We start from the raw sequence: 25,409 nt of genomic DNA on the forward strand, positions 1-25,409 counted from the left end.
CTTGACATATTCCAACAGAACTCTACTGGGGTCGCTGCCTAAAACTCAAACCTCAGTTTTTTTTTCCCCTCACAAATGAAGATCAGCAAATTTAAGATTATTAATTAAACTTTTATCTATTAAGGTGGCAGTTTTAAGGGCTCAGATGTCCTAAGTAACAAATGTACTCCTGTTGGACCTCTTTGTGGCCTTTGATACTTTCTTAAACCTCCTCCTCCCTTGGAATCCATAACAGAATCATTCTAGGTCTTGTCAGGCCTGGCTCCTCCTCTTCTCCTTCTTAGCCCATATGTCACCTCTTCAGAGACCCTTCACTCACCACCCCATCCAAAGCATCCCTTCATGCTCTTCCCATCCCAGCTCCCCAACCTCCCTATCATTAGAGGCTATTTTGTCACCTAATAATTATCTCCTTCATTGTTCATTATCTGTCCCCCTCCACTAGTACATAAGCTCCATGAAGACACAGCAGTTTTCCCCAACACGCAGTACCTCATGTATCAGTTGTTCAATAAAGATTTGGTGAATGAATAGGCCAACAAACTGGTGCATGGTTACCTTTATTACTCTTCTTTGTGTCCCATGCTAGTTCTGATTTATACTAACACCTCTTAAATGTAAGTATTGCTAAGAAGTCCTTGCCTGTTGACTGATGATTCTACACGCCCTCCTTTGCTTGGTGCCATTTCTCTGAAGAATGAACTGATCCTCCCTCTGTAGATCAGGGTGTCTCAACTTTGGCACTAATGACATTTGGGCTGGATAATTCTTTGTTGTGAGGAGCTGTCTTATGCGCTATAAGAGGTTTTTTTTTTTTAATTTTTATTTATTTATGACAGTCACAGAGAGAGAGTGAGAGAGGCAGAGACACAGGCAGAGGGAGAAGCAGGCTCCATGCACCGGGAGCCCGATGTGGGATTCGATCCCGAGTCTCCAGGATCGCGCCCCGGGCCAAAGACAGGCGCCAAACCACTGTGCCACCCAGGGATCCCGCTATAAGAGGTTTTAACAGCATCTCTGGCCTGCACCCACTAGATGTCAAGTAACATTCACCTCAGTTTTGACAACCAAGAATGTCTCCAAGCATTGCCAAATGTCCCCTGGGTGCAAAATCTTTCCTGGTTGAGAACCACTCTTCTAGATGGTTCTAGATTCTTGTCTTGGCATTTCTCCAGGGTAGCAACCTACAACTTTAGATCCCAATTGGACATTCCACTTCTCTGACCTAGCAATAATTAACTCATTATAATTAAAACTAAATTAATTGTTTTCCTCCTAAACTAGCTTGGCCTTGCTGACTCTCCCTCCACTCTCCCTCTATGCCTTCCTTCCTTCCTTAGTTCCTTCTTTTTAAATCTTTTTTTTTAATTTTTTATTTATTTATTTATGATAGTCACAGAGAGAGAGAGAGAGAGAGAGAGAGGCAGAGACACAGGCAGAGGGAGAAGCAGGCTCCATGCACCGGGAGCCTGACGTGGGATTCGATCCCGGGTCTCCAGGATCGCGCCCTGGGCCAAAGGCAGGTGCCAAACCGCTGCGCCACCCAGGGATCCCTTTTTAAATCTTTTAAGTAGTCCTGTTGACCCTTCATTCTAGAAACCACGTTGATAAATCCTCCTATCCCCTCATCTCTGACATCCAGTTTCACTTAACTATGAAACATGACTACTGGTCTATTGAAGCCCCTCCTTATGAACAGTACCTGGACTACTGCAGTACTCTCCTAACTCCTCTAACTCATCTCCCTGCTCCAGACTATGCCCAGCCTCTCTCCTGTGTTATGAAGCCAAATTCACATACTGTAATATTTGTTATCTAATTTCTCTACCACAGTTGTTTTAGCTATTTTCCACTGTTACAAGATCAGTCTCTGGAGTGTTGCTGTCAAAATACTCCACAGTCCAGCCTTAGCCAGTTTCTGTAAAACTTTATTTTATCCTCATAGCTTTTAGGCTTCTGAATATCTTATTACTCTCACATGGAATGCCCTCTCTCTCCATAGGTCACCCATCTTTTTCAACCCTTGGTTCAAAGTCCTCTCCTCCTATGAACATATTTTCTATATGACCACTTTGGTAATTAGGTCCATAATGTGCCATGCTGTCATCTTTTATATTAACATCTATTATTGTTTATGTTATTTATGTCTTCACGAATTATCTTTATAAGTAGACTAAAAGCTCCTCAAGAGCATGGAAAGAAACCTCGTTGGTCTTTGACTATCCCACAAAGCCAGGCACAGTGTTTTAATCCACTACATACATAATAGAATTTGGAAATTGAAACTGAGTGACAAGTCAAAAGAAGATAGCTTTGAGTTCTTCAGTAATCTTCACTGCTTTTACTAAACAAAAATAATAAAAAAAAGTGAAAGATTTTTCAAGATATTTGTGACATTTAAAGAAGTCACTCTGCTCTAAAAACGTACAAAGCTCTTGGAAAACATATGTCTTAGTCTAGTGACTCCACAGAAATTCATGACAAGAATCATGTTAAAAATGAGCTAGAACAGTCTTTGCAAGTTTGCAAAATTGGGCCTAATATATATTTGAAAGATCTCATAAGACTATTGTGTTCAACAAAAATAAGAAATGTAAAAACACCTAGCTCAGTCCCTGGTAAAAAGCAGTTCCTTGATAAATGCTTTCTTTTTATCCAAATGAATATGCTTAGATGAAGCTTAAAATATAAATGAAGCAAATTAAGAAACTCCTTTGTGACCACTCTTCCTTGTATTCTTAACTTATTTTAAAGTTTTGTTGTTCTTTATGTGTTTGTGTCATATACTCCCTAATCTACTCTCAGGTGTTTGACTTGGAGATTGTATCTTGTGCTGTGTTTATACAAAAGAGGGTTTAACTGCAGACACCAAGGAAACATTTGACAATCTAAGTAGATATTAGGTAAAGATTATCAATTTTCTTTGCACCTGCACTTACCCTGATATTTTAGAAAATCTGAGGACCCCAGGTACTCAAATCCTCCCTATGTTATTAAAGCTTATGGCAAATTCCAATCAGAACCTTTAGACTAATAACAAATTAATAAACCCATTCTACTAATCACAGGGACTCTGAGTGTGATGAGGTTAATAACACATCAGGAAAGGATCTTCTAAGAATGTCACACACTCATTTTTCTGCCCTTATTAAATATTTTGGCTTCTATCTAAGCCATGTATATGTTACATGTTGGAAGGGCCAATTTCAGAGTTGACAAAGTGTGAAAAAAATGTATGTCTTAGAGTGGATGTAATGTGATATGAATATTTATGTATTTATTTCTTTCTTCCTAGACATGTACCACTGGCTGTAATAATATATTTTATGATTAGAAAACCTGCAGAAAGGAAATTTACAATGAATGAAGACAAAATAATATCTAAACGTTATTTTTTAAATTTTATTTATGGTATAAAATGTCAATAATAATTTCTGGATTGAGGATAATGTAATATGCTGTGTTATTTTCAAAATCTGGGTTTAAAACTTCAATACAGTGATTCAAAGGGTAAGTGCTAAGTTCAGTTTGTTTCAATACTTGATTTTAGTGTCTGTCATAGGTGAAAAAGCTACTATGTGATAGATCTACATTGGCACAAGTCTGTCAGTAATTGTGCTTGTGAAATTACGGCACTTGTTTTTCAATCTCAGCTATCAAATAGGCAAAGGCTGTTGTTGACAATTTACGGATAAATATTCATTAATCATGATGTCAATTAGTTGTTCTTGAAAACAAATTGAAAAATTTTTCATTTTTTTATTTTCAAGAAAAATATTTAGTAATCACTGAAACTCTTATTTGGAACATTTTAAATTATGTTAGAAAATCCTATGTCTAAGTTCTTAAGTGTATAGATATGATATTTTTATTTGTGATACTGGTTTTTATAAAACTAATATTTCTGGCTTTTAGAAAATAAACTATCTTAATAACTTCTGGTAGCATTTTATATATTTCTGCCATCAGCTTTCTTTCCCAACAATCTGCATGTGCATGAAATCATGAATATATTTTTTCTTGCAATGCTACCTCTGTTTTCTCTCCAAAATCCATTCATTTAAAACAATTACCCCAACAGTTTTCCAATACAGCATTCTTTTTATTTGAAAAAGTAATATACTGAGGTAGCTGGCTGGCTCAGTGTGACTCTTGATCTTGGCATTATAAGTTCAAGCCCCACATTGGGGATAGAGAGGACTTAAAATCTCAAAAAATAAAATTTTAAAAAAGTACTTTTCTGGTACATCTTTCATTTAATTGTTGTCAATGAAATAAAACAACTACTTTGTGTATCTATTCTTTGAAACATAAGGGAACAAATACCCAAGATGAACTATATCAGAAGCATCTGAGCTTTCATTCAACTCTTTAGTAAATCTCATACATTGTATAATTTATAATATGTTTCTTTAAATATCCACTATTTTCTATGTAACGGTATTTACTGACAAAGAAATAAAGAAATGCATTTCGGTTTGTCACCATAGTGTTTTCCATGTTCTCTCATTTTCACTGTTTTAGGAAGGACAAATGTCCCCTTAAGCTAATGACTATTTGTCTTTTAATGGTTAAATATCACTTAAAACATTCTTGAAAGCAATTACAGAGGTTTGTCTTCATGTTTTGGATGCTTAGTATTGAGATCTTTTACTCATCAATCTTTTACTTTCCAACTGTCTTTAGTTGGTATCTCAAGGCACGATACCTACTTAGGAGGGATTCATGTTTAATAATAATGTATGGGAGGTAATATTTCAAATGGTTTTCCCATATATTTCCTTTTTTAAAATATTTTTTTGACCAAATCTGATTAGGTCATCATCATTTTACCTTATAAATATGGCTGAGAAAGAGGTCATGTCAGAAATAGAAATCAGTGTGAGGTTATTGTTTGTTCTTTCTTGCATTGTCAGTATTAGTTTTCACCTGCAGCTGATGTATTGATCTATGGGAATATGGTAAAGCCACTTGTATGTTTTGTAAGGATTAATTTTGTTAAGACTAGATTCGGAAATACAAAGGACAAACTTAATTCAGTATTATACCCTGAAAACCAATGAAAAAGTAGGCCATTCTTTCCATCACCCCCAAAACTGCCTCAGTCAGACCAAGAAGAGTTACCGTGAAAATCTTCATATGAAATTTTAATAAAGTTTCACTTCTTTTCTTCTCATACACCAGAGAATTATCTTGTACATCCCCAATGGTTTGTACCCATTTGGAACCAATTATAGCAGTTTCTGAGCACCAAGAGGAGGTACCTACTTTATAGTTTATCTTTAGCCTCAACTGAAGTGCTGGGCATATAGTAGTAACTTACTTAGTAAATATCAATTGAATGAATAAGGGACTTAATGTCTAGTCTGTAAATATTGTCTGTCTTACATAATGTAGCAATAATGAAGGTTGAACAATGCCAACCTAAAATAGGGTAGAGATGGAGAATCATGCTCTTCTCCTATCGTCATATCCACCTGGAATGCACAAAATGGTTTATACAGTCACTTTCCTCCACATTTTTTTTATAGTGATAGTGACAGTTTTATGGAGAATATTATTTAGTAAGGAAAATCACAAGAACTGATTTCACAAAGTAAGCTTTTTTTGGACCCTGAGTTTCTTTGAAAGATTATGGAAGAATGCAGAACACCTTTAGAAAGCAGAATTGTTCATCAATAGAATTACTTGAAAGCCACAAACAAAATAGTGCTACTCATAAAACATGATATGTTAACTATAGATTATGCCTCCCGAATTACTCATAATCTATGAAATATCCAAAAGCTATAATGAAGGGGAGATGGCAACAACTCAGACAACTTAAGTAATGAAAAGCTGACATTTTCCAACTTCAATTAAATGGCTTTACTAGATTCAAAGGCAGTTTAATAGGGCTTGGACAGAATTAAAGCATGACTATGAAAGGTCACAGATAGATAATTGATTCGAGTTTGTAATATAAGGTTGCTGTATAAGAGCCACATTATTTAGGATCTCCATGGAGAAGAATGAAAGAAAGACTAGTCCCTTCGATTGACTTTAGTAGGTTCAGTTAACATATTTTACCATTGAAGGTTTCCTTAAGTTAATGAAAAAATATTCTTCGTTAAAGATTATAAAAAAAATAAAGATGAATATAAAGGGAAAAATTTTATTTTAAAAATCCTAAAGAAGATTCATTAATATGGCTACATAATACACATTCAAAGGAATCTTAATGCAAAATCATGTAAGTAAGATGAAGCCATTTAAGAAGAGAGGACTTAATTAATAAAATAAATGAGGAGTGCCTCAGTGGCTGAGTCCGTTGAGCATCTGACTCTTGGTTTTGGCTCAGGTCAAGATCTCAGGGTTATAAGATGGAGCCCCACGTTGGGCTCCTTGTTCAGCAGGGAGACTGCCTGAGGATTCTCTCCCTCCGCTTCTACCCCCTCTCTAAAATAAACAAGTAAGTCTTTAAAAATAAAATAAAATAAAATAAAATAAAATAAAATAAAATAAAATAAAATAAAATAAAAAAAGAATAGTGTAACTCATGGTTCTAAGATACACTGCCCCTAATAGAAACAATGCACTGAATTCAGAACCATAGGTCCCTGGGGGGAAATACTTGGTCAAAAAATATATAGTTGCTAAATGCTGTGCTATTTTTGACCTAAACACTAACCAAGTAGATCTGTTAACAAGAGAAAAGAAAGTAATAGTTGGTGGTTGCAGTAGAAAAAACTTCAAGGAAAAATATAAAATTGAACATCAGAACAATCTTCTCAAGAATACGAATTTTACTCAGTAGATTTAAGGTTAGTCATAATCATCGACTACTCTGTGAATACTAACATGAACACAACATATCACAGAAAATTCTGAATTGGTAATTAAATAAAGACGATAACCATTTGAGTCATTTTCATTTCTAGGTTCCTTGGTCATAAGGCTCACAGTAAAAAAAAAAAAAAAAAAAAAAAAAAAAAAAAAAATTACATGTCCCAAACACATAGAAATGGTGGGAAAAGGACTCAAATAGTTTACAAATCTTATAATTTTTAGAATTTTACTTGATTTTATATCCTGGAAAATTGCTTCTTGGGGAATGTGTTCTTACAAAAAAGAGAGAGAGCGAGAGATACCTTTGCTTGATTCTTTCCTTTTAGTTTCTTTTGGAATATAATTCCATTCCTTTGGAATGCTCTCACGCAAACATTCAGGAACACTATGCTTGTTGAGGTTGGTCTCACAGTTTCTCCCAGGGCTCATCATAAATATTATCTGCTGTACAATGTCCTTGACAGCGTCGGTCAGTGCCAATCTCAAGCATCGGATGACCTCTAGCTCAGACTCCAAAAACGTTGAGACTTTAGAATCAGACAGTATGTTATAGTTAGCAGAATCTGGCAATATTTTGTGCCTTATTCAGCTGAGAATTTAGTTTCTCAGTAATCTAGTTTAAAGCTATAGAAAAGGAGAGCTGCTTTTAACCTTGAAATCATATAATTAATAAACAGTCCATAAACATTTGAAAAAAAAGAGTTTCTTTTTAATAATAAAATGGCAATTCAATTAACAGTGAATAGCAGTATTTGCTTGTGGTTTGGAACTCTAATGGTAGAAATATAAATGGTATGACCTTCTTAGATGACAGCTTGGCAATAATATCAACACTTTAACATTTTACTTACCTGCTAACCCACTTATTCCGTCTCTAGGACTTCATCTTTACATATAATCATGTAAAGTATATAAAGGAAAATTGAAAAATACTCTAAATATCCAACAACTGGTTATTTGTTTAAATAGTTACACATCTATACAATAAAGCCATATATTGTTCAGTAAAAAAATAAGTAAAGGAAAAGTACTACCTGCTATTTATATTAAATACACACATGTGCACACAACCACACATAAAAGAGTTAAAAGATGTACTCTACAGCGTTAATGGTGATTATCAATAACTAATGGGATTTCAGATATTTTCCTTTCTTTTTTCTTCTTTTACTTTTCCTTCTTTTGTACCCTCCCTCTCCTTAACTTCTTTCCTTCTTTCTGCTATCCTGCCGTCTTTCTGATTGCATAGATTACCCACAATGACTATGTACTGCTTGTGTGATTATTACAATAAAATTTTACTTGTTTCTTAATATGACAGGGAAGTCTTGGGATAACCACTTGAATCAAAATGGAAAACAACGTATATGTTTTTCCCCCTCAAAATTTTAGGTGATATTTCTTTTGTTTTAAAGTTTTATTTAGGTAACCTCTACATCCAACATGAAGCTCCAACTCACAATCCAGAGGTCAAGAGTTGCATGCTCTTCTGACTGAGCCAGCCAGGCACCTTAAGGTGTTATTTCTTAAATAACTCAATACATTGTTAAAAGCACCATGCTGCTGGGACACCTGGCTGGCTCAGTCTCTTGAGCAACCAACTCTTGATTTCAGCTTAGGTAGTGACCTCAGAGTCCTAGGATGGAGCTCCACCTGGAGTCTCATGTGAAGCCCTGTATTGGGCTCTGTGTTCAGGGAGTCTACTCTAGCATTCACTCTCTCCCTCTGCCCCTTCCTCCACACTCTCTCTCCCTCTCTCTAAAAAAAAAAAAAAAGAAAAAAAAGAAAAAAAAAAAAGAACAATAATGTCAAAGAGGATCCTGGTAATATCCAATATTGAGAGTTTAACTTTTAACATGGTACAATCATCAAGTGAGCTGTTATTCTTTATGGAAATGGTGGAGGATATAGCAATCTATCTTTTTAAATGATGCTTCAAGATTTTAATTCATTGAAAGGCATAAATAAGCCTTCTTCCTGTATCTGTAATTAATATTTACTTTGGTTGAACTCTTTGGAGTCATGGATTAAATACATCTCAGGTATCTAAAAATTCTAGAAAGCCAGAAATTCCCCTATTTCCTTTTATTAAAAGGGTATGTTTATTCCTTTTAAAACAAATCAAGGTATTACAAACTATACACAAAATAACAGTCCTATCTCAAAGAATTATTTAAAACCTACATGAATTAATTTGTGGGCACTTGACACATTATGTAAGTATATGCTATTATTATTATTATTATTATTATTATTATTACCTAAGATGAGTTTCCATAAAATTTACAATATTTTGGTATAGGGGGCCTAGTATTCTTTTGATGAAGGGTTCTGAAACAAGTTGAGCATGGGATACTATAAGGGAGGATTCAAATAACATCCACAGATACCTATGGTAGGGATAAGGTACAGATCTAGCAAAAAGAAAAGGAAAGATAAGAAGAAGAGAGAATAAAGAAAAGAAAGTAAGTGACAAGCCCTTCTGGTTTCTGGCTCCACATATAAAGAGCTTAGAAGTTACCACTTCGTCCTAACAACAAGTAAAAAGCTGAACAGTTGGAAAAATCAACTTCTCTTCTTGGATATGTAGAGAGGTGAGGACACAAGGCAAACTACTGCCTCCAAGATAGGAGCGATAGAGATGACAAATGCAGGGAGTCACAGCTTACTGGAGTGGAGACTCACAAGCAGAACCTACCATGGGATCTAGTGCCAAGGGAGGAAGTCTGAATTGTAATTGATGAACTGCTGGGGTTCTCAGTGTGGACAAGTCTGAGAGTTAAAACTCCAGGGGGGACCCTGTCATGTGGAGGCTGCCACACTTCTGTGAGTTTTACCTCTATGAGTTCAACTAGGTGCCCATAGTAAATGTCAGAGAAAAATCCAGCAAGACGAGAGGAAAAGGAACATTTTGAAATAAGCCAGAGTACTCTGTTCTTCTTAAGGGCTGCGCTCGGGAGGATCTACAAAAATAGACCATAACTCACTGGGATATTATCAGAGCCAAACTGACTTAGAAGAAGAGAAAAATACCCAACTCCATTCCACTCTAGCCATATTCTCCTACGCAAAATGGGAGAAAAAACTGAGAAATGTTTGTGAACTATGTCATCCAGAGGCATAGGCCCACTAAAAGACTGAGGCCTAATCATAGGACTATAGAATGCTTCTCCTCCCCAACATCTCTCCACCATATCACTAAATGCCTCTTTATAGCAGTTATTTTACCCAAAACATCATGTTTGGCTTTAAAGAAAAAATTACAAGACATACTAAAAGGCATAGAATGCAATTTGAAAAGATAGAGCAAGCATCAGAAACAGACATGGCGATTAGAATTATCAGACCAGGAATTAAAATAACTATGATGAATATGCTAAGAGTTCTAATGAACAAAATAGACAGCATACAAGAACAAATGAGCAGTATTTGTAGAGAGATGGAAATCTTGAGAAAGAACCAAAAAGAAATACCAGACATCAAAAATAATGTAACAAAAATGAAGAATGCCTTTCTAGGGCTTATTAGTAGACTGGACATAGCTGAGAAAAGAAACTCTGGGCTTGAGGATACCTTAATAGAAAAAATTTCCAAGGAAATCTTTTATGGAATTGTAGTTCCCAAAACAACGTATAAAACAGTTTATAGGTCAATAGCCAAAATGTATATGATGTAAATAGTTAATAGACTAAGAGGATAGCTACTAAATTCTTATTCTTTGTTTTCCCAAGGTATTAAGATTTAAAGCCAGGATATTAAGTATAAAATAAAGCAAGAGCCTTTTCACCTGGCCCTGAAGCTGGGGCAACCCATGAACACTTTCTATTCAAATATGCAACCTATTCTGGCTTTAATATCCATTCAAGCTGTAGGCAGAAGACCAGTACAAATGGAAAAGCCTATTATCCCCAAAGGGACCATAGAACATTCTTGCCTTGTAGAAACAGAGGCACTATGGTCATAATAACAAACACTTTTACATTTAAAGAAAAATACATTTGAAGAAAAGAAAATTTCCTCCATGAGTTTGTTGAATAAATGCATCTAAGATTCATAAAATACTTATTCATGTGCTACTAATGTCTTATATCCTCAATAGCAAAACATAATCTATGGTAAATATTAAATTAAATTTTTATAAGAGGACACTTCCTAATAATAATTGAAAAAGAAAGTCTGCATCACATAATCCATCTCACAACCTTCCTTCACATTGTCCCAAGTATACTTTAGTTTGATAGGACCTAATGGTTAATGATTCCCAGAAGAAACATTTATCCTGAAAAAAAATTGTAAGATAAACTTTTATCAATAACAGATTCAGCAAAAGTGACATCAATAAAACTTTCAAAGCATCTTTAAAGATATATTTAATTATCTCTATAACACTTCTTTTCCAAATAGTAAATTCTCATACCTGGAATGTTATATAGGAAGTCCCATAATTGTTCTTCTTCCATGTAGCTCACAAAAACATTTCCAAATATTTGTGGAGAAAAATTGCAATGGTACAATACTTTAAAGATGGATTCTATTAAGCTGGATCCTTGGTTCAGATTGTTGTCTGTATTAGAAGCTTGTTCTTGAATGATACGATCATGGAAAGAATAAAACTGATTTATTAAGATAGGTATCAGTAAATGTGATTAAAGTCTTATCACTTGGGGCATCTGTGTCCAACTCTTGATTTTGGCTCAGATCATGATTTCAGGGTTATGAGATCAGGCCCCACATCATGCTGTGGAGCCTGCTTGAGATTCTCTCCCTCTCCCTCTCTCTCAAAATAATAAATTAATTAATTAATTAATTCTTGTCACCCAAGCATAATGCATTAAAACTGCATTTGATTAATATTTACATAATAAGAGAAATGCCACATTCTTTCAGAGGTAATAGCCTACCTAACCCAATGTTGTTATTGAAATACTTATGATATCTGGGGAGAAAACTGTGCAAAGAGCCACTACAACATCACTTCAAAAGGCAAAGCTAGTTTACCTTTATAACAGAATTCTCTTTCTCTCAAAGAAACAGATTTTTTATTCTTTTTGTTATTTAAAATTAATTTATAGATTCATGCTAGAAACTGTAAAACAAAAAGCCATAGATAAATAAGAAAATTAAAATTGTACCAAATACCCCCAACCAGGATAGCCTATATTTGGTTCAGTGTTTCATTTGTTATATATCACATATACATACATGAATATATGTATGCATAACTTGAACACCAAATAGAATTATTCTATACATATTCTTTTGTTATCTAAAACTTGTTTTTAAAGCCAATTGAATCGTTTATTTCTCTTTTTGATTTGTGTCCTGAACGTTATTGTATCCTTTATTCAGAACATAAATTTCATGGAAAATTCAGTTATAAACTTCTGAGAATTATGCTGTAAATTTACAAAGAAGTAAATTTACAAATATTTCTCAAATCCATAGATCCTGTCATTTGAGAATGAAGAGGTTTATTAATTGGTTTCTCAGTAAAACTATTTAAGGAATTCTCACAAAGACAAAGCTACTTTAATTGCCCTTTTCAGCCCTCTTCTGGCTCCATTATGACTCCTTCAAAGATATGTAATCATAAGCTCCTATACTACTGTATTTATAGGTTGGACTGGAAAGGTGAAATAATAATTTCTATTTTATTTGGACTATTAGCATGATATGCCCAGTATCATAATATGTGAAAATATTTATTGGATTAAAGATAACATATAACACTGTATTTTAACCATTAATTACACTGGAGTTAAAATAAAATAAAGTGAAATAAACATCTTGTGTCTTGTATTTTAAATTTCTTGAATAAATAGAGTCTAGATCATTTTGGAATGAGTACATTTCTTCTCCATGCTCATTTGGAAGCTTATTACTTTTATGTTTCCTCTAGATAATTTTATCTCTGTGATTTGATTTTCATGACCTAGAGAACCTTCCTTGGAATTTTTGCTAGGACTATTGATAAAGTGGCATTCCTTCTCTACTGGGGTTGCTAAGCTGGTAAAAGTAGGCTGGAAGTTCCTAATGGGTATTCTGGGGAGGACCTGACTGAGAATGAATCCAAAACAGTAAGAAGCAGAACCAAGAGATAGAAAGAATATTCCTGATGATATGACACTGAACACCTGGATCCAGCAATGTCTATATATTTATGTTGAAGAAACCTCCCCCCTTGTAAGTAGGGCCAGCCCTAATCCAGAGGCAGCCCATCCAGTCTTCTTCCTGAAATTTTAGCAACTAAAAGCATTCTGTTTACAATAAGAAAACCGTTCCCCCCCCACACACCCTGACTGGAATGTCCCTGAATAGGTTCATGTTGACCCTCCCCGAAATCAACCTGGATGCTACGAGACTCCCGCGGTTCTTTTGTCTTTAGGCAGTTTCTTTCCTTTTGCCTTTTAAAAGATACCTGTAACTGCTAATCGGGGCTCTTTTCCTCCTCGGAGGCGGAGAGCCCGTTTGCGCAAACGTTCAATAAACCCTCTTGCTAATTGCATCTGCCTGTCTGGGGTCTGGGTCTCTGGGGCGTCCACCGGGCCACGTTGGCACCCGTGAGCCAGGGTCCAACATTTGGGGGCTCGTCCGGGATCTGAGACGCCCCAGACTCAATCCTAAGACCGGTAGGAGGTAAGACCGAGCTCGCTAAATGTCATATCTGTCTCGTCCGTTTGTCTGACTGGCCGGGTCTGTTTTGTGCCGGGTCTGTATTGTGCCTGCAGGACGCTGTACTCTGTATTCTGTATTTGGACCAGCGGGGGAGGCAGACGTGCCCGAGACCCCTGGTCCCCCTCCGGAGTCGGACTCCGGAGTGGTCTGGAAGAGGAACGGAGCCCCGGCACTCCCTCCTCTTCAGGGAAGGTCGTTGTTCGCGACCGCTCCCATCTGAATCTGCCGCGCCAGTCCTGTCGTTCGTGTGCGTCTGTTCGTTCCGTGTTTCTCTTCCTTTCCTGTCCTCCTCCTCACCGCTCACCCCTTCTCTACACCCATGGGGCAGACTGTAACCACCCCTTTAAGCCTCACTCTAGATCACTGGAAAGAAGTCGCCGGCCGGGCACACAATCTTTCGGTCGAAGTCAGAAGACGAAGATGGGTCACCTTCTGCTCCTCAGAGTGGCCGGCTTTCAACGTCGGGTGGCCCAGGAACGGAACTTTTAATATTGATATTATCTTGCAGGTGAAGGCCCTGGTCTTCCAGCCAGGACCCAATGGACACCTCGATCAGGTGCCGTACATCATAGTATGGGAGGATCTCGCTAAGAATCCCCCCCCTGGATAAATTGCTTTATCCCTTCTCAAGGGGGACCGGGCCCGAGACCCTCACTCCCTCCCTGCCACACTCCCCCAATTCCCCGTCCCTCCTCTCCATCCACCCTTTGCCCCCTAAAATTTCCTGAATCAAAACCTAAGGAGCCGCCTGTGCTCCCAGGGGACCAGGACAGTCTCCTTCTCTTGGACTCCTCCCCTCCCCCTTATGCCCAACCCCCAACGCCCCGCTCGGAGGCCCCTACCTCTCCCTCTGCTCCCTCAGCTCCGTCCCCCGACTCTACGGGGGCAGAGGGGCAACCCCTCGCTTCACCCCGCTCGCCAGTCGCCTCCGCTTTCGGCGAGAGCGCGGGGGAGAGTCGGAAGACGTCTGGACCTCCCAGGCATTTCCCCTCCGGTCAGTAGGCGGCCAGATGCAATATTGGCCGTTCTCTGCCTCTGACCTTTACAACTGGAAAACTCATAACCCCTCCTTCTCCCAAGACCCCCAGGCGCTAACCGGATTAATTGAGTCAATTCTGTTGACCCACCAGCCGACCTGGGATGACTGCCAACAGCTCCTGCAGACTCTCCTCACCACGGAGGAGAGACAGCGCGTGTACCTCGAAGCTCGGAAAAACGTCCCGGGGGCGGACGGGAGGCCAACCCAGCTGCCTAATGAGATTGAGGATGTTTTCCCCTTGGTTCGCCCGACCTGGGACTACGACACTGTTGCTGGTAGGGAGCGGCTCCGTCTCTATCGCCAGGTACTCCTAGCGGGTCTCAAAGGGGCAGGGCGTCGCCCCACCAATTTGGCAAAGGTACGTGCTATAGTGCAGGGAAAAGAGGAGACGCCGGCAGGTTTTCTGGAGAGGTTAATAGAAGGCTACCGCATGTATACTCCCTTTGACCCCTTGGCTGAAGACCGCCAACCAGATGTAATTATGTCCTTCATTGGACAGTCGGCCTCGGATATTCGTAATAAGTTACAACGGTTGGAGGGACTTCAGGGGTACACCTTACAGGACTTAGTGAAAGAGGCAGAGAAGGTTTTTAACAAGCGAGAAACTCTAGAGGAAAGGGAGGAAAGGATCCGTAAAGAGCAAGAGGAACGGGAGGATAAGAGAGATAAAAGACGTAACAAAGAGCTGACTAGGATACTGGCCACCGTAGTACAGGGCTCAGGGCAGAGTAAGTCAGGACAGAGTAGGGACCTGGGAGACAAAAGAGGACCACGGGTTGAACGAGACCAGTGTGCCTACTGCAAGGAAAAAGGACATTGGGTTAAAGATTGCCCAAGGAAGGGCCAAACGCAGGGACCTAAAAAGAAGCCCATTCCTGTTTTGTCCCTAGAAGATGAAGATTAGGGGTGTCAGGGCCAGGAACCCCCCCCTGAGCCTCGGATAACCCTTAAAGTGGGGGGACAGCCGGTGACCTTCCTGGTCGATACGGGAGCTCAACATTCAGTTTTAACTGAGGCAAAAGGACCCTTGAGCTCTAAAACGTCTTGGGTTCAGGGGGCAACTGGAGGCAAGTTTTATCGATGGACAACCGAACGGAAGGTCCACCTGAGCACTGGGCAAGTAACGCATTCCTTCTTACTGGTCCCAGACTGCCCTTACCCTCTCCTAGGCAGAGACCTTCTTTCAAAAGTAGGGGCCCAGATACATTTTCAGCAAAAAGGGGCCACTATTACTGGCGCGGGAGGGCAGCCCCTCCAGGTACTGACCTTGCGCCTAGAGGATGAACACCGGCTGCACGAGGACTCTCCACCGTCCGTGCAGCCCCTAGATTCTGAATGGCTCACTAACTACCCTCAGGCCTGGGTGGAAACGGCCGGAATGGGACTAGCTGTAAACCAGCCGCCCATAATTATAAACTTAAAACCCTCGGCCACCCCCATATCGATCCGGCAATATTCAATGAGCAAAGAGGCCAAAGAAGGCATTCGGCCCCATATACAGAGACTATTACAATTGGGCATTTTAATACCTTGCCAGTCGCCCTGGAATACTCCTCTATTGCCCGTAAAAAAACCCGGCACAGGAGATTACCGGCCGGTACAAGATTTACGAGAGGTTAACTGGAGGACAGAGGACATACATCCCACGGTGCCGAATCCCTACAACTTGCTCAGCACCTTACCCCCAAGCCATGTCTGGTATACGGTGTTAGATCTAAAAGATGCATTCTTCTGCCTGAGGTTAAGCTCTCAAAGCCAGCCTATTTTTGCTTTTGAATGGAAAGATCCTGAGACGGGATTCTCAGGACAACTCACTTGGACAAGGCTGCCACAGGGATTCAAAAACTCCCCCACTTTGTTCGATGAGGCCTTGCATCGGGATTTGGCAGATTTCCGAGTTGGCCATCCGGACCTCGTCCTCCTGCAGTACGTGGATGATTTGCTCCTGGCGGCTAGGACAGAACAGGATTGTGTAAAAGGTACGGGGGCCCTGCTTGAGAGACTGGGAGAACTGGGGTATAGGGCCTCTGCCAAAAAGGCCCAAATAGGCCAGAGACAAGTGACCTATCTGGGATATCTCCTGGAAGGAGGCCAGAGGTGGCTGACGGAGAGCCGCAAAAAGGCTGTAGCCCTGATCCCAGCACCCACTAATGCCAAAGGACTACGAGAGTTCCTCGGCAGTGCTGGGTTCTGCCGCCTCTGGATACCCGGGTTTGCGGAGATGGCGGCTCCCCTATATCCTCTCACGAAATCCAACACCCCCTACCACTGGGGAAAGGAGCAGCAATTGGCTTTTGACAAAATAAAAAGGGCCTTATTGACCGCCCCTGCCCTGAGCCTCCCAGATGTAACCAAGCCTTTTACGCTATATGTTGATGAACATAATGGAATAGCAAAAGGGGTCCTAACTCAAAAACTGGGACCCTGGAAAAGGCCCGTGGCATACTTTTCAAAAAAATTAGACAGCGTGGCTGCAGGATGGCCCCCATGTCTCCGAATAATAGCGGCTGTGGCAGTCCTGGTAAAAGACTCAGACAAGTTGACTTTTGGCCAACCCCTCACTGTGGTGGCCCCCCACGCCATAGAGACAGTCATCCGCCAGCCCCCTGATCGATGGCTCTCAAACGCCCGGGTCACCCATTATCAGGCCATGTTACTGAATTCTGAGCGGATACAGTTTGGAACGGCTACATCTCTAAACCCGGCCACCTTGCTTCCAGAAACCGAGTCCCCCTCCCTAGTAATGCATGATTGTCACCAGATCCTAGCTGAAGTCCATGGCACCAGAGGGGACTTGACAGACCAGCCTTTGCCAGATGCTGAAGCAACCTGGTACACCGATGGGAGTAGCTTTCTACGAAATGGTGAGCGTAAAGCCGGGGCAGCCGTGGTAGATGGGAAAGCTGTCATTTGGGCCAGTGCCTTAGAGCCTGGGACTTCAGCTCAAAGGGCAGAGCTTATAGCCCTAACTCAGGCCCTAAGAAAGGCTAAGGACAAAAAGGTCAACATTTATACTGACAGCAGATATGCTTTTGCAACTGCCCATGTTCATGGAGAAATATACCGTAGAAGGGGTCTCCTAACCTCAGCAGGTAAAAACATCAAAAACAGAGAAGAAATACAAGATCTTCTCCATTCCCTCTTTCTGCCGAGAAAACTGAGTATAATTCACTGTCCTGGGCATCAGCGAGGCAATGACCCAGTAGCAGAGGGGAACAGGATGGCCGATGAGACAGCACGGGCCGCTGCACTAGGCCCACAGGCCCTCTCCCTACAAGTACCAGAGGCTGTCCGGACACCGGGGCAACTCTCTCTCGAGTACTCAGACAGCGACCTAGATATCGTCCAGCAAATAGGGGCAGGATATGACGAGCAAATGAAGGTCTGGAAACACCAAGGGAAGACGGTCCTGCCCCAGAAAAGGGCCAAAGAACTGGTGACTCACCTCCACCGATGGACTCACCTCGGACACAAAAAATTAAAAGCACTCCTCCGGAGAGAAGGTCAGACCTATTACATTCCCAAACTCCCCTCCCTGATCCAACAGGTAACCGATGCTTGTGTACCTTGTGCTAAGGTAAATACCAAACACCTCAAGATGCCTGAGGGAACCAGGATGAGGGGAGAAAGACCCGGAACTAATTGGGAAGTAGACTTCACTGAAATCAAGCCAGGTAAATATGGTAACAAGTACCTCCTAGTGTTTATAGATACCTTTTCAGGCTGGACAGAAGCTTTCCCCACCAAGCGAGAAACCGCCCAGGTGGTTGTCAAGAAAATCCTGGAAGAAATTTTCCCGCGGTTTGGACTGCCCAAGGTAATAGGGTCGGACAATGGCCCCGCCTTCGTCTCCCAGGTAAGTCAGTTGGTGGCCAGATTACTGGGGATAAATTGGAAATTACATTGTGCATACAGACCCCAGAGCTCAGGTCAGGTAGAAAGAATGAATAGAACAATTAAAGAGACCCTAACTAAATTGACATTGGAGACTGGCACTAGAGACTGGGTCCAACTCCTCCCTATGGTTCTGTTCCGAGTCCGGAACACTCCCGCGCGCCATGGGCTAACTCCTTACGAGATTCTCTATGGAGGTCCCCCACCAGTAACGGACTTACTAGACTCTGCTATTGACCCTCTTGCTAACACTCCCGGTTTACAGGACAGGCTAAAGGCGCTCCAGATTATCCAGCACCAGATCTGGAAACCCCTTGCGGCTGTCTACCGCCCCGGAGACACAACCGGCCCACACCCGTTCCAGATCGGGGACTCCGTCTACGTCAGGAGACATCAGTCCAGGACGCTTGAGCCCCGCTGGAAGGGCCCATATACTGTACTACTGACCACCCCAACCGCCTTAAAGGTAGACGGCATTGCTGCTTGGGTCCACGCCTCACACGTCAAGCGCGCCCCATCAACGAGCACCGCTGACGCCAGCCAGGACGGACCGGACGAGCCGCTCCAATGGAAGCTCCACCGCACCCAAAACCCGCTCAAGATAAGACTTTCAAAAATTGTTCAATGACAGTTGTAATATTCCTACCTCTCCTAGCGCTCTTCACCTCCGCCAGAGGTGACCCTCATGCCCTCAAAAGGTTAACCTGGCAGGTACTAACGTCTGGGGGTGACGAGGTCTGGTCTATAACTAAGACCGCCCCCGTGGGAACCTGGTGGCCTGACCTATATCCTGACCTTTGCAAGCTAACCATAGGGGCCCCTAGCCCATGGGACCTAGAGGGATACTTCGACACCTCTAGAGCCCCTAACCAAGAAAGCCCTCCAGGGCGACTGGGATTAGACCCATGGGGAGGATGTGGCACGCCTGACAGAAGGGCCATGCTAAGCACTCTTCCCTTTTATGTCTGTCCCGGGAACCACAGAGATCGCAGGCTAAATCCCACCTGTGGAGGAGGGGAATATTTTTATTGTAAAAATTGGGGTTGTGAAACTACGGGGGATACAGAATGGAGGCCCTCCTCCTCCTGGGATTATATCACTGTCAAGGCTAACTATACTCACCCGACATTTAGCAAATGGAAAACCCTTAATTATGGGCCCTGCCAAGGGTGGTGTCATCCCCTACGGATATCCTTCACGGAGCCCGGAAAAAGGGCTACTTACTGGGCCAATGGATATACGTGGGGACTCAGGTTATACAAAGAAAGAACAGATGATGGTTTTATATTCAGAATTAAACTAAAAATAGAATCCCCAGACCCCGTGGCGATCGGGCCTAACGCGGTCCTCGGGGAACAAAGAGCTGCCCCGGCCCTAGCCGCAGGGAGTGCCGCACCCACTAACTTCGCGGTCACTCCAACCCCTGGGTCGTCACCCGAGACGGGACAACGACTGTTTAATCTTATCATAGGGGCATTCCTGGCCCTTAATCGAACCAGCCCCGATGTAACTAAATCCTGCTGGCTCTGCCTTGCTTCCCCTCCCCCTTATTATGAGGGAATTGCTACTTCAGGGACCTATAATAACATCACTAGCACTCAGGGATGCACACCCGACTCCCAACCACAATTCACCCTTACAGAAGTTACAGGACAGGGAACCTGCATAGGAACACCCCCCCGGGGCTACCAGAGACTCTGTAACACTACCACCCCGATTTTGGGGACTGATTCTTACCTGGAGCCCCAGCCGGGAACTTGGTGGGCATGCAACAAAGGCCTCACCCCCTGTGTGTCGGCTAAGGTTCTAAATAGCTCAAATGACTTCTGTGTCATGGTGCAGATCATACCCAGGGTGTTCTATCACCCTGCTGAAACTCTAGAAAATCAGTATGATAAACCTCCCACCCGTTTTCGGCGCGAACCTGTCTCCCTAACCTTAGCCGTTATGTTGGGACTAGGGGTCGCTGCTGGGGTGGGTACTGGCGCAGCTGCTCTGATCCAGGACTCACAACATTATATTGAACTCCAAACAGCTGTAGATGAGGATCTACGGACACTAGAGCAGTCCGTTTCTAAGCTAGAACAGTCCCTCACCTCACTTTCAGAAGTAGTACTTCAAAACAGGAGAGGCTTGGATTTACTATTCCTGAAAGAGGGAGGACTGTGTGCGGCCCTGGGAGAGGAATGCTGTTTCTATGCAGACCATTCTGGAGTCATCAGAGACTCCATGGCCAAACTCAGGGAAAGGTTAAATAAAAGACAAAGGGACCGGGAGGCCCAGCAGGGCTGGTTTGAAAGCTGGTTTAACCAGTCTCCCTGGTTGACCACCCTAATCTCTACCATTATGGGCCCTCTAGTTATCCTGCTCCTGCTGCTAACTTTCGGCCCTTGCGTCCTCAACCAGCTGCTCCAGTTCATCCGAGAAAGATTGTCTATTACCCAAGCTCTGGTATTAACTCAGCAATGTCGGGCCCTCCAAACTGAAAAAATAAATGTTCCCTAAGATTTTAAGGTTAAAATCAGCCCAAACAAGAGGAGGGAATGAAGAAACCTCCCCCCTTGTAAGTAGGGCCAGCCCTAATCCAGAGGCAGCCCATCCAGTCTTCTTCCTGAAATTTTAGCAACTAAAAGCATTCTGTTTACAATAAGAAAACCGTTCCCCCCCCACACACCCTGACTGGAATGTCCCTGAATAGGTTCATGTTGACCCTCCCCGAAATCAACCTGGATGCTACGAGACTCCCGCGGTTCTTTTGTCTTTAGGCAGTTTCTTTCCTTTTGCCTTTTAAAAGATACCTGTAACTGCTAATCGGGGCTCTTTTCCTCCTCGGAGGCGGAGAGCCCGTTTGCGCAAACGTTCAATAAACCCTCTTGCTAATTGCATCTGCCTGTCTGGGGTCTGGGTCTCTGGGGCGTCCACCGGGCCACGTTGGCACCCGTGAGCCAGGGTCCAACAATGTTAGCTGAACCAATACATTCCTCTTTATGTTTAAACCAGGATAATTTGGGTTTCTATCGCTTGCAGCCTAAAGCATAAAAGGTTAAATGACAAAGAGTCCTAATCTAGGCATCCATATTTCCATCTTTTTTATTCAGATAGTTTCAGTAGTTCTCTGCCCTTCCCACCCTCCAATTCCTCTGACATACAATTATCAGTAATCCTTCATGTCACTCCCCCACGTGCAAACCTTCCCTTGTTCCTCCACTTTGTTAGACACTCCTTAGCTTGACAACCAAGAGTTTGTAAAATCTTTTCCCAAATTATATTCCAATCCTTAAATATTGGTTTAAGGTCTACTGGTTTACTTGCTCTTATAAATGTTCCCTCCATCTCCTTTTGTTTGTTTATGTTTTTTCACTAATCTAGAACATTCTCCTGCAATAAAATCCTCACGGTTTAATTAATCAGTTGATGTGTCAGCAGTCATCTTACACTAGATGCTAAGGCTTATGCCTTCCAGGGATTTACTGAGTGTGTATATGTATATATGTTTGTGAGAGGAGGGAATGAGAGGTATGTAACCAATCATTACAGCAATATAAGGATAAGCAGGGTGGCCATACACCCTGCTCTTCTACGGGCACTCTGGTTTATGTCTGTTGTTCCAGCATAATTATTACTAGCATCCTCTTTTAAAAGTGTCCGAGTTTAGATGACAAATTATTCAATCACCTTAAGTCTAAGTGGTTTGAGTATCAGGCACTGTGAAAACACAGAAGATGATGTTTTAAACTTTTTTCAGAGAACACAGAGGAGACCACGTATCAGCCAAGTCTTTAAGGAGTAGAAGTTTATCAGCATGACAAGACTGAGGTATGAGTACTTTCCAGCAACAGAGAAGGGTTATTGTAATGATGAGAAGGCAGGTAGCTACTGGTACAGCTGAAGTGTGCCAGGTGTGAGGGAGGTGGGAGACGAAGCTAGTCAATCAACACAGCATGAATAATCTAAGGCTCCATGAACCGTGCAGTGACAGTACAGTTGGAGAAAGGGGGTGGGATATGAGGAATAATTACAATAAAAAATAATTATTATTGTTATTACCATATAAACCTGTCATGATGCCTCAATGAAATATGATTTTTTATTTTTCTCTGTTTTCCTTTGCCCTGAAATAAAGTAATCTGTTTCTGTTTACTTGCCACAGAGGGTTTTGTTATTGGAAAAGCACAAATAGACTGAAGTCGGTTGCCCTTCTAGATAAAAAAAAAAAAAAAAAAAAGAAGGAAGGAAAGAAAACTAAATCTTTTGAATTGTTATTTGAACTACATGAAAGTCATTTTTTTATAGGCCAGAAAGTTAAAATATTGGCACTACCATATGATATCAAAGTAGAATCGTGTGTGTCCTGGTAGGTGGCTCTGAAAGTGGAGATGCTCTGGGACTGGAAAGAAAAGCCACTGGGTATGCAAGGAGGAGCACCTGCACTTTGCTTGCTGGTAGTGCCCAGGGAGGTGGTCAGGGTGGGGCACCGAGGGAAGCCGGCTCCCTGCCACAGGCTGTTGGCCTCATCTGAGTTTTCAAGCCCCACTTGCCTGTAGCACCGAAGAACCAGCTGGACAGGGAATAAAAGCTGTCTCTGCAGTAGCTAGGTGCCCTGGTCACCGATGATCAATAAACTAAACGTCCCTCATGAGGGACCACCCTGGGACAGGGGGAGGAGCCCTAAAAGTAGTGCTAAATAGTACCAACTTGGTAGGATGGGTCTCAGAATTTTCATAACACTGATTTGCAGACAATAAGTGATTTTTATATGTCTTATTTTTTTTTTGGTTTTTGTTTTTTGGATATGTCTTATATATCTGACTTTATGAATCGAGGTTTCCACAGCTCTCTAAAAGTAAAGTTACTATTCATGAAGTACTTACTGTATGCTAAACATCCCACGAACTGCTTTATATCTCATTCATCTTCATCATACTGAGTGCTGATGATCCCAGTTTTATGGATGAACACGGTAAAGTTAAGTAACTTGCCCCGGGATCACAAAGGGAGTAAGAATTTGCCTGTGCTGTTTACATTAAATTAGAATCGCAAATGTCTCAAAGCCTGCTTTGCCAAGTTTTTGACAGTCACCTCCGAATGCGGATATTTGGCATGGGGTAATTTACTGCCTTTAATGCAAAATACTTTAATTCCTTATAACATTCTACAATTTCACACACATTATCTCAGTACATCTTATTATCAGACTTTGTAAGACTGTGCACCTTGTCTGTAGGCATCTTCCAACAGCACCGGGAGCAGTGCTCTGCTTTAATGAAGGTTTTAATACTAAGGAAGGAAGAAAAAAAAAAGGAGAGGGGAGAAAGAGATCTTTTGAGTATTTTTTGCTGGGTTTTGGTCCATCTAGAAATTGGTTTTTTTTTGGAATGACATTTACCTCCTGGTCACATTATTCAAAGATTTTTTCCCCCCAAGCTTGTAACTTTCCTAGTTACCTTCCCCAGAAACCCTCTTCTCTCTAGACTTCCTCCTGGCTGATGGGGAACAGAGGGCTAGCTGAGCACGGAGCACAAGCTGACACTCCACAAATGACACACCTCTCCCCCAGGGTGGGATTTGTGTGACATTCCTCCGAAAGTTCCCAACATCTTAATGTTAATGCCTTGCTAGAGGGAAAACAACCTTTAACCTGACGAAGGCCTCCAGTGTCTTGTAGGTCCTCTTTAGCATATGAAAATCCTTTTGAAACCTCCCTTTTCCAGACCTCTCCCAAGTCAGCAGGTATATAATCAGCCACCTCTCACAAGCCCGGGGCAGTGGCTCTTCCAGCCCCCGGGGGCCTGTCCCTGTGCTGTAATAAAAACTGCCATTTTGCACCAAAGATGTTTCAAGAATTCTTTCCTAGTCGTTGGCTCCGGACCTCACCCCACCAAACCTCACCCATATTCTAAAACGACATCAATGGCCATGCTCTCCTGGTTTCACGGTGCCTCATCTTTTCTATAGCTCTTTCTCTTTTATCATCTTGAGCCAGGTTGGCAAACTTTTTCTATAAAGGGCCAGATGGTAAATATTTGAGGTTTTGCAAGCCATTTGGTCTCCGTCTCAGTTGCTCAACCCTGCTGTCATAACATAAAACCAGTCATAGACAATATGTGAATGCAGGGTCAGGGCTGTAAATAAAACGGTTTACAGGAATAGTAGTGAGAGGGAGAAGTGGCATTGGCCCATAGAGGCTCCCCCAGAACCTTGGCCTTAGTCTTCTTCGGACCTCACTGCTTTATACAGTCTAGCTTAGCAATTCTGGTATCTTTTGATTTCAGAGACTCCTTTTGTGAAGAAGTTTCCAAATCCATCACCTCTAGCTCTAAGCTGCCCCTTTCATGTTCCTTGCTGTATTCTCTATTTCTGCCTAACACCCCACCATTGTCTACTCATCTCCAAGTTCAATGCCTTACCAAATTTTACTCCTTCTCTGAATTGTTAGATGTTATAAACTAAGTATGTTTCTCCCCTCATCTCCCTTTCCATAATGAATCAAATGTTGACCTTTTAATTTATTTATTTATTTATTTATTTATTTATTTATTTATTTATTTATTTATTTAAGTAATCTCTACACCCTACATGGGCCTCAAACTCACAACCCTGAGATCAAGAGTTTCATGCGCTTCCAACTGAGCCGGTCAGGTACACAGTTGGACTCTCCTTTGTGTGCTTTCTCTTCTCCTAACACTATTAATACAGCTTAGGCTTTCTTTACCTCTTGTTTTAATCAACACACTTCCCAGAATATACATTAAATCTAACTCCTCTGGATCCCTTTTAAGCTCCTCCATAAACCATGCCTCACAAATCCACACTTTCCTATTACCTCCAATATTCCAAGGTAATTTCTAAGTCAAACTTCATCCACTGTCTGAGAAGCTCTGGATGGAGAGTGAGCCTCAGCAGATTCTAGATGTTTCTAAGACCTGTTTCCTAAAAACCTGGTGAAAATCAATACTTTAGTGAGGCATTCAGG

At 41.6% G+C, this 25,409-nt stretch overlaps 2 protein-coding genes across 2 annotated transcripts in view; one reads left to right on the forward strand and one right to left on the reverse strand.

Moving 5' to 3' along the window:
* KIAA0825 (KIAA0825 ortholog) overlaps nt 1-25,409 on the reverse strand; it is a 391,927-nt gene that overhangs the window by 197,524 nt on the left and 168,994 nt on the right. Inside the window, exons 15-16 of the mRNA XM_055312867.1 lie at nt 11,246-11,410; nt 7,131-7,355 (exon numbers count right to left, since the gene is read on the reverse strand). Of these exons, the coding sequence (XP_055168842.1) occupies nt 7,131-7,355; nt 11,246-11,410 (390 nt within the window). The remainder of the gene's footprint in view (nt 1-7,130; nt 7,356-11,245; nt 11,411-25,409) is intronic.
* LOC129501668 (uncharacterized) lies at nt 14,499-18,847 on the forward strand. The gene is given in 2 exon segments (XM_055312866.1): nt 14,499-18,216; nt 18,702-18,847. Coding segments are annotated over 2 exon segments (3,849 nt in total). The 5' UTR covers nt 14,499-14,513.

Source organism: Nyctereutes procyonoides, unplaced genomic scaffold (assembly GCF_905146905.1).
Source record: "Nyctereutes procyonoides isolate TBG_1078 unplaced genomic scaffold, NYPRO_anot_genome, whole genome shotgun sequence".
Taxonomy (NCBI): Eukaryota; Metazoa; Chordata; class Mammalia; order Carnivora; family Canidae; genus Nyctereutes; species Nyctereutes procyonoides.